Source organism: Archocentrus centrarchus, chromosome 1, assembly GCF_007364275.1.
Source record: "Archocentrus centrarchus isolate MPI-CPG fArcCen1 chromosome 1, fArcCen1, whole genome shotgun sequence".
Lineage (NCBI taxonomy): Eukaryota > Metazoa > Chordata > Actinopteri > Cichliformes > Cichlidae > Archocentrus > Archocentrus centrarchus.
This window is the reverse complement of record NC_044346.1, coordinates 1710611-1720657: the sequence shown is the minus strand read 5'-3', so window position 1 is coordinate 1720657 and position 10047 is coordinate 1710611. Positions and strand designations below refer to the sequence as shown.

The 10047-nt window shown below is 42.0% G+C and overlaps 1 protein-coding gene across 1 annotated transcript; it reads left to right on the top strand.

Annotated features, from left to right (window-relative positions):
* The first annotated feature begins 1493 nt into the window (after nucleotides 1-1493).
* Nucleotides 1494-9638, top strand: snrpb2 (small nuclear ribonucleoprotein polypeptide B2). Its single transcript, XM_030732115.1, has 7 exons — nucleotides 1494-1574; nucleotides 1880-1951; nucleotides 5480-5652; nucleotides 5728-5862; nucleotides 7821-7856; nucleotides 8182-8270; nucleotides 9306-9638. Exons 2-7 carry the CDS (start codon nucleotides 1888-1890, stop codon nucleotides 9463-9465), a joined length of 657 nt encoding a protein of 218 aa, XP_030587975.1. The 5' UTR covers nucleotides 1494-1574; nucleotides 1880-1887; the 3' UTR covers nucleotides 9466-9638.
* The last annotated feature ends 409 nt before the right edge of the window (nucleotides 9639-10047 follow it).

Sequence of the window (10047 nt, the reverse complement as noted above, 5' to 3'; positions counted from 1 at the left end):
TACGAGGATATGCAAGATTTTTATGTACATTTATATTTTAATCTCTATTTATTTTTTATTTATTACCAAGCCACAGGGTGGGGTAGGGTGGGGTGGGGTGGGGCAGTGTGCTCCTTGTGCCGGTCCCAAGCCTGGATAAATGAGGAGGGCAGCCAGCATAAAATCTTTGCCAGATCAAACACTCAGATCATGAAGAATGAGATTTCCATGCTGGATCAGTCGGGAAGTGTGAATGAGAGGGAGGCAGGTGTAACAAGGAGCAGAAGGAGTGAAGGATGAGTTTAAATACCTGGGCTCAAGCATCCAAAGCAACAGACAGTGCACAAGAGAGGTGAAAAACAGAGTGCGGACAGGGTGGAGTAACAGAGGAGGATGCTGGGATGGGGGGAGATGGAGGGAGCAGCAGAAAGAAAAAGAAGCTTTATTTTTTATTTATGAAGAAAAGGGAATAGCAGTGGACCACAGTAATTATCAAAGACTGGAACATATAAACAGCAATGAAGGAATGTGGGTGCAGTGAGAAGTCAGTTAATTTATGACTGATAGATTGAAAGATGGAAAAAATATAAACAATTATCTATACAAAAAAAATAATCATATTGCCAAAGTGATGCATGCTTAATTCTGCTAGTTTTAATACAAATGTAGTCTGTATTATTATTAGTAGTATTTTGGAAGGATATCAATTAAAGTTTCAGTCAACTGCAGCAGCTGATTAAAAATAATTTTAGAAATAGATAACATTTTAAACCACCAGAAAACGTAACTCACAGTTTTTTAAATGACTGGAAATCAATCTGCACACATTTGTTCTTAAAGAAAAAACATGCCAGCTCACACAAATGAAGGGTGGAGAAAAATCATGAAAATGAGTAAAAAATGTTTGAAAAATGCAGAAATATGGAGACTTCGGGTTTGAATGTGCTGTGCTGGGAAAATCCTTGAAACAGTTTGGACTGAGCGTGCTGAGACGCTGACGCTACGGATGGGTCGGCTCATAAGTAACAGAAAAATCTGGAGACGATAAACAGAAAAACACAGAAAACAAATTCATTCTTGCAAAAATATGCAGTGAATGTACAGATATGTGAAATGAAAGAGATTTGCCCTCATCAGTCCCGAACTGGTCAGTTTTGTTACTGAATTTTCTTTTGGAAATTTGTTTTTGTTTGAAGTATTTTTGGTATTTAGCCAGTTTATCAATCTTCATTTTGATCTGTTTGCCCCAACTTAGAAAAAATCTGTATATCTGTTATTGTTGGTTTCATTAAAGTTCTTCAAGCTTAAAAAAAATAAACACTTGACTCAGTCATTCAGACTCTCAGTCAGCTGACCACACTGACAGACTCAGACTGAATGTCCTCTATAAGAGCTGTGAGCTTAGATGGTTTAGTTGCAGAGATGTTAGCTGCAGTGAGCTTTTAGGAGCTCTCAGATCCATCAGAGAAAATCAGCAGGCTGCAGTTCCCCTCCTGGCCTGCTGCTGGCGGTAGAGGACAAAGGTTTGTTAAAGCTGCAGCCGGCGCCCCAGCATTGTTTCCGGTGGCTACATGAGCGGCGTGAGCGCGGATGAGGTGAGCTTCATATTTACCTAAAAACGTTTAACTGAGGCTGGTCTGACTGCGGTTTAGCTGAGGAGCAGGATAGGCGACGGTTAAAGCTTACAGATGATGTTAGATGGAAATTGCCGCTGGAAAAAATAACGCTTAGTTTGAGAGCTAGCTGGCTAACGCATGCTAACATTAGCAAAGAGAGGCTGAAGTTTTTACCCGTAAACATCAGAAACGCTTTTTAGTTAAATGTAAATGATGATGTTGCTGCCGTGTTAAGCTGGATCAAAGCTGCTTCTGCTGATCCAACTTCCCTCTTCTCTCCTCAGACTCCAACATGGACATCAGGCCGAACCACACCATCTACGTCAACAACATCAATGACAAAATCAAGAAGGAAGGTAGGTGCTCACAGCCGGCAGCAGCGAGCTTTATTCACCTGTACTAGTGATACGTACACATGTAAAACATCTGAGAAGACCAGTGCTGGCTGATCACAGCAAGAGTTTTATTTTATTCATTCATTCAGTCAGTCATTTTGATTAATTTCGGCCGAAATGAATCGTTTAACCCTTTAAAATTCATTTAATTAAGTTCAGTTTTATTTATATAGCGCCAAATCACAACAAACAGTCGCCTGAAGGCACTTTGTATTGAAGGTAAAGACCCTACAATAATACAGAGAAAACTCAACAGTTAAAACGACCCCCTATGAGCAAGCACTTGGTGACAGTGGGAAGGAAAAACTCCCTTTTTTTTTTTGTTTTTTTGTTTTTTTTAGAACTTTTTATTTTCAATAACAATTTTATCAACATATACATGTCCACCTTTGTCCCATCTCACATTTCACATGTTAACATCTTATTTACGCAGACCGTTTTGGACATTTCACCTACACCAAGCAAACAGGCTATTTAAATTCCGGCTCTGTCAAAAGTTATCCAGGGATTAATGATGGAGGAGACAAATCCAACAGAGATACATTTCCTTCAAATATATGTTAGTCCCATTAAGAGAGATCTATATTCATTAACAACATCCATGGATATATACATCACAATAATTTCAGTGACAGGGACTACAGTAGACATAGTGAAAATACAGATTAAGTTAATAAAATTACAGAATAATAATAGTACAAAATAAATTCGGAAGGTACACAAACAAATAAATAAATAAATAGATAGAGGTGTCAAGGCTACAGTATGAATTTAGTTATAGGTCTCCACTTTGTTTCAAAAGTCTCCATCTTAAGTTGTAGTCTTGATGTTGTTTTTTCCATAATATAGACTTTTTTAATCCTCTCTCTCCACTGTGTAATACTGGGAGGTTGTGGCCTTAACCAAGCATATGTTATACACTTCTTCGCAATCAAAAGCAACACTCTGATCAAGTATTTATTGTCTTTGTCGATCATGTCCGAGGGTATTATTCCTAATATATATACAGATGTATCCAGATCTAAATAAATACCTAACATACTTTTTATATCTGTTTGCACATTTTTCCAAAACTCGACCACCTTCGGACAATCCCAAAATATGTGAGTAGGGTCCCCCACCTTTCCACAATTTCTCCAACAAAGCCGAGATGTTTTACCATATTTAGATGTGGCAATTGGAGGGTTAAAGTAACGCATCTTAACTTTCCAGTCAAATTCCCTCCACGTCGGGCTATTAGTTAATTTGTGTCCAGAGCTGAATGTTTCTTCCCAATCTTCATCTGCTATTATAATATTAGCCTCCAATTCCCACTTCTCCTTAATTTCCTTATTATTAACATTGGATTCATATTGCAGGCTTTTATATAATTTTGAGATTAGGCCTTTTTTTGATTCACCTTTTGCTATTGATAATAGAATTTCTTCAGTCTTGTTCATATCTGTTGAAATTTTCTGCCATTCACTGTGGCTCTGGAGATAGCGTCTAAGTTGCAAATATCTATAAAAGTCAGTTTTTTGTAGATTAAATTCCAGTTGAATTTGTTCGAACGAGTTCATTGTCGCCCCTTTAAAAAGTTGTGCTATAAATACCAGTCCTCCTTTTGTCCATCTCTCGAACCCTGTATCCATAGTAGCTGGGATAAAATCTGGGATTTTAGCTATTTTTACAATTTTTGATGTTGAGTCAGGGAAATTGAATTTCTTTTTTATTCTTGACCAAATATTAATTGTTTCCTTAATCCAGTAGTTTTGGATTTTCGAAAAACTCCCTTTTAACAGGAAGAAACCGGTCGTGGCAGTCATCTGCCGCGATCAGTTGGGGCTAAGGGGAGGGAAACAGGACAAAAGACTGTGGAAGAGAGCCAAAGATTAATAATAATTAATGTTTAAATACAGAGTGAAGTATAAACAGAGTAAATAAGGTGAATGAAAAGAAACAGTGCATTATGGGAACCCCCCCAGCAGCCTAGGCCTATAGCAGCATAACTAAGGGATGGTTCAGGGCCACCTGATCCAGCCCTAACTATAGGCTTCATCAAAAAGGAAAATTTTAAGCTTAATCTTAAAAATAGAGAGGGTGTCTGCCTGCCGAATCCAAGCTGGGAGCTGGATTTAGTAGGAAAAGGAGACCGCAGTCTTACCGCAGTAAATCGTCATGGTAACTAGATTAGACATCAGCGGGTATGAAATCACCACCTCACTCATCAGTTCTCCAGAAAACAGCATCATGGTTCTTGGAGGATCCCTCGGACCCCTGTGGGCAGCAGGAGGGTCTGAAGGTTTGAATAGCATCAGAAGTCTTTGTTTCCCTGATGAGCATCAGCAATTTTATGTATAGCATTAATATATGATCCTAAAACAGCTTTTATCAACATTAACCAATATTAATGAAATACTTGATTATAATCCATCAGATTCCCACGCATCTGAATGACTGATCTGTGATCAGTCTTCCACATCAGTTGCCATTTTTCCCAACTTTCTTTCCCGACTTCAAATAGGCCAAAAAAATACAGTGGCTCATTTTCAGTCTGAGTAAAGTTTAGACTTTCAGTGCTTCTTTGCTTTCCTCTCTCACACACACACACCGCCGTGCTGCTTTCAGTCTGTATTGTGTATTTTTCCTGTTGTGTAGTTTCATCTTCCGTTGAAAAATCAGCCACTCTGCTGCCAGTACACTTATCAATAATTGTGATTGGTCCGATGCTGCCAGCTCCACCCGTTTCATGTGAGCATGCTTGATCAACTCAGCGAGTGGATAACCAGCTTCGTGTGACCGTTTATTCCGATCGGTGGTGTTAGGGCAAAAAAAGCCGGTGTGTGCTGAGCTCACTTCGTAGTGCAGGGCTCAGGGTAAGCCAACGTCCGGCTCAAACGTTGAGAACTCCACGTTACATAAAATGACCTTAAACGCATCGGGTAAGAGCAGCTCCTGAGATGCGGTTGAATTTTTATTTAATTTTTTGCAGCTGATTCCTGCACGTTTCACCCTGAACTTTGATCCAGAAAGCAGATGTTTAATGTTTCACTATGAAGTTTTTGAAAAAGCAGAAAAGTTATTCTCAGGGTTCCTTTTCTTGTCATTTTTCTGATGTTTAAAACTTAAATATTTTGTTTTATAACGTAATTTAAACATCTTTCTGAATGTTTTTGAATGAATGAATGTGGCTGCAGACTCTGCCCCCCCCCCCCCCCCCCCCCCCCCCCCCCCCGACCGTCAGGTTCTCAGTTTAATTCATTTGCCAGAAACAACAAAAGCTGATAGAGCTGCTGTTTCTGCCTGCAGATGTTGCAGTAAAATCATTATTGTCAGTGATCTCTGATACAGTTACAGCTCTAATGGGAACCTCATCATTTTTGACATTTTGAAGTTTAAATGTTTGATTAACTGATTAATCACTAATAATGGATTGGTAGCAGCAGCGTGTCCATGAAAAGAAGATGAACTGCGGTGATGATTTGTGTCGTTCTCGTCTTTCTCCCGCAGAGCTGAAGCGCTCGCTCTACGCGCTCTTCTCCCAGTTCGGTCAGATCATCGACATCGTGGCCATGAAGACGATGAAGATGAGAGGACAGGCTTTCGTCATCTTTAAAGAGCTCACCGCCGCCACCAACGCGCTGAGGCAGCTGCAGGGCTTCCCCTTCTACAACAAGCCCATGGTAGGCCTGACACCATCATCGCCGTCTTCCTTCCTCTGTGAGCAGCAGCGACTTTAACTCGTGTCTGTTTTTCAGAGGATACAGTACGCGAAGACCGACTCCGAGGTCATCACCAAGGCGAAAGGCTCGTATGGCGACAAGGAGAAGAAGAAGAAGGAGAAGAAGAAGCCTCAAGAGCCGGCGGGCAACGTCACAAAGAAACCAGCAGGGGTGAGCGAAGCTTCTGTCAGCGGCAGAGTCTCAGATTAGAGACGCTGCTCATTCCTCTCCTTTCTCAAACCTTTAAAAGTCTGAATCACGCTACAGTAATCAGAACGGGTTGAAGTAGACGTTATTTAGGACATTTTCACCTCTTGACCTGCTGTCAGACAGGAAGTGGTCATTACTGTCTACCAGCCTCCATTCACAAAAATAGGGATTTTACCTCACAGAACAGGTGAGCTGTTCACCTGCTGCTGTGATTGGTCAGTTGGTTTGTGTTGTTCTGTGTTTTTGGTGTTTTTAAAAGTACAAATTTGGTGTTTTGAACCAACATTTGAACATTTTAAAGCACAAAAGTCACCAAAGAGACAAACGAGTCCAGTTTCCTGTGAGGCAGAAAACTGGGTGTGACTGTGGCTCAGGAGGTAGAGCGGGTCATCTACTAATTGGAAGGTTGGTGGTTCGATTCCTGGCTGCTCCTGTCTGCATGCCAAAGTATCCTTGGGTAAGATACTGAACCCTGAGTTGCTCCCGATCTATTCATAGGAGCGTGAATGTGTGCAAACGTTAGACAGAAAGCACTTAGATGTAGAAAAAGGTGTGTTGTAGAAAGCTCTTTGACTGGTCAGCTAGAGTAGAAAAGTGCTCTATAAGAACCTGCTTCTGTTACGCAGCCTGGCGGCTCTGAGGCGAGCGATTTCTCTTTATTTCATTGTTCAGCATTAAAGGTGCATTTTGAAAATTGTAACAAACTTTCACCACCAGGGGGCGGTGTTTCCTTTTGTTGTTTATAGTGGAACAATGATGACGGGCAGGAAAGTGGACTTGAACTCGAGCCACTGCACTCTGGCCATGTGACATGTGATCGCCACACACCAAGTGCTGCCACTGTGGTGTCCCTGTGAATATCAGGGGAAAAAGAAGCTTTTATTATTCAAAATGCTGTTTATTATTCCTGGTGTGCTCCTCCACGCTGTCCGAGGGCAAAATGATGAGAGGGAGTATGGGGGCGGGGCTTGTGTGCAAATACAGTGAGATCACTGCACTGTTTTACTTAAATGTTTTTTCTGTGACCACCAGAATATCAGTTAAAACCAAATTTCAGTCAGTGCCAGCACGATCTTGGGCCTCATTTAGTCATCATAATGTTTTTATAATATTTCACTCCTTTGTGAAAACTGATATTTAATGTTAATCTGTTTTTAATCTGGAGATATACAGAACCAGTCTGTGTGTCCCAACATTTGACTGGTACTGTACTTCAGATCCAAATTAAAAATCCTCCGTATGTCCCACAGGTGAAATTATTCAGCGAATCCACTGATGTGTCATCTATGATTGATCAGAACGTATTTTCCAAACAATAAAAAAGTAATTTTCCTGCATGTCTTCATTGAGGCGCTCCCGCTGCTGTAAATGCTGTCTCAGGTGTAGAGCTGTGCCTGTGTGGCCTCAGTGAGTCTCAGAGATGAAGGTTTGTGTGTTTCTGAGCTCGCTGAGGTCAGAACGCTGACGTGCTTCCATCTGCCGGGAGCGCGGCCATTTCTGCTGTACTTTAGTCGTCTGTATTGGACTGTGAATATAAATCAAGCCGCCTCATTTCAGACTAATTCAGCAGACGCTGCACGTGGAAACGGCCAATCTCCTCTTCATCAGCTCCTCTAACAGGGTTTCTGACAGGAAATGGAAGCAGCAGAGCTGAGGGCTGATGTCAAACAGGTTTAAACCAGGATCACTGTGGCTTCATTTTCTGTTCTGGTTTGATATCCTCCAACATTTAACAGTCTGTCAGCCGCCCACTGCACATTTCTCCTCTCATTGTTTGCAGTTTTCCTGGCGCCATTCCCACTGAAGGTTTATTCCATTTCTGGCCCTGTCATCCCTCTGGAAAAAGCCCCATCAGACATCTGGAAATAAAGCTTGTAAACCACCTCAGTTTGTTAACTCGTCTGTCTTCTTGTTTGCAGGGGGCGGCCCCGCCTGTGCACACACCTGCAGTGCAGGTAAGCTCCACTAAAACAGATCAGAACATTTTTATACACTCGTCTCTGTCCAGTTATTCCAAAGGAACCAAAAAGGAAACAAAGTTCAGTGTTTGGAGAAATAAACTGGGAGGTAGTTAATAAAATACGGCCATTTGGGGTCGCTGTGGCTCAGTCGGAAGGTCGGTGGTTTGATTCTCGTGTCCTCCAGACCACAAAGTGAATAAATGATATTCCTCATCAGTCTCAGTAAATGAAGCATCTTCAGTGCAGTCCAGTTTCAGTGGTCCGATTCGGCCCTTTAATCTGTGATCAGGTGCTGATCCGGGTCTCGTTCTCTTCTCAGGTTCCAGATAACCCTCCGAACTACATCCTGTTCCTCAGTAACCTTCCCGAGGAGACCAACGAGATGATGCTGTCCATGCTGTTCAACCAGTAAGTGCTGCGTTCACCGAAAAGTCCGCTTTCCCGTAGGGTCCTTGAAGGCAGCATGAAAGCTGCAGATGTTTTAATGTCTTTAAATCAGGAGTCACTTTCACAAAGATCTCAGCAGAGGTCACTTTAGAATTTCCCCCACAGCTGCTGTTGGTGCCACATTTGGTTAGTGAATCAGTTTTTAAGGTCACGACCGTTTTAATGTCACATGCCTGACATCAGGATGGAGTGATGAGGGTGAAACACCGGGGGGCGCTAGTGTTTTTCTGTAGAACCTGTTACAGTAACAGCAGGTGTGAAACATCTGTGCGGAGTACGAGCTTTAAGTCGACACGTGTCCGTTACTTTAATCCATGAAACGGAGGCGAGGGGGAAGCTGTACCTCTCATTTCTGAAGCCTCCGTCAGCATTTTGGCTGCGGGCATGTTGTCCAGTCACCATTTGATTAGTTGCTGTATCTCTACTTCCTGATTTATTGATTTTTATAGGAACTCTGCATTTAGAGGAAAAAAAAAAACATTCTGTAGGTTTGAGCGTTTGTGCAACAGAGAAATTTAAAAAGCAGTTTGATTTCTGAGTGTTTGTTTAAAGGCGCCTCCTACAAACCCTGAGCTGGAACAGACTGGTTTCCCTGAACTGGAAGAGGTGGCAGCCCAGTTTGACATCAGGCGCTGATGTTTGTTTGAGAGGCTGTTGAAATTTTCAGCTTTGTCTAACAGCTTTGTGTAACAGATTGACCTCTACGGAGGACAAAAAGTGACTTGATTATAGGACGTGCATAGATGTAGATATTTGTTTATGTGCTGGAATAATTGAATTGATTTTCATGTCATTATTTATGAACGGCCTGAATTCTAAAAAGGTTGCGACGCTGTGAAAATGTAAATAAACAGAATGCATTTACTCCTTTTAATCTTTATTAAATATGTATTTCAAGAGTTTGTAGTGAAATACAGAAATGGGTTACATGGATGAATCCTGAGCGAACAGCCCGTCGCTGAATGTGAATGAATCTGTAGTTTTGGTCCTCTGCAGGTTTCCGGGCTTCAAAGAGGTGCGACTCGTCCCGGGGAAACACGACATCGCCTTCGTGGAGTTTGAAAGCGACACTCAGGCGGGCGTAGCAAAGGACGCGCTGCAGGGCTTCCGGATCACGGCGACCTGCGCCATGAAGATCACCTACGCCAAGAAATAGTCCCTGCATCCAATCAGGGACGGGACACAGAGACTGAGTGGGAGGTTGGGTGGGGGTGGACTTTTTTTGTTGTTGTTTTTTTTAAGTATATTTTCTTTCATTCACAGCTGAGAGAAACGCCTCAGGCCTGATTCTTATTTTATAAAATAAAAGAATAAAATCATTTTTTCATACATGTCTCTCATGAGTTTTTACACACTTACATTTTCTCTCAGGTTCAGGTTACATCTCATCACGCACCATGACTAAAGCCCACTCACACTGACCCAGAGGTTGACCTTTCCCGTTGAATCCTTTTGGAGTTGTTGATGTTCACTTTAATTGTGGCCAAGGTTTCAGAGAGCTAAGTCATCAAACTGCATCCACAACCTGTACAGGAGCATCACACACATGCACATACCTGCAAGTCAGTAACGTCCAGATAAAATCCCAGAATTTCACTCAGCAAACTGGAGCTCTGCCTAATGGATGTCTGTTAGTCCAGTGAAGCTCACAGCAGCCATATTATTGGTCCGATAACTGCATTAAAAAGGCTCCAGCAGCACAATCACGGTCCAGTTCAGGGACTCCAGTTCGGTGAGG

Bases quoted from the DNA above. Each gene is read 5' to 3' on its own strand.
- snrpb2 (XM_030732115.1), top strand. From the start codon at position 1,888: ATGGACATCAGGCCGAACCACACCATCTACGTCAACAACATCAATGAC. The intron at 7,857-8,181 runs GTAAGCTCCACT...TTCTCTTCTCAG, and splicing joins TGCACACACCTGCAGTGCAG to GTTCCAGATAACCCTCCGAA. The intron at 8,271-9,305 runs GTAAGTGCTGCG...GGTCCTCTGCAG, and splicing joins CTGTCCATGCTGTTCAACCA to GTTTCCGGGCTTCAAAGAGG.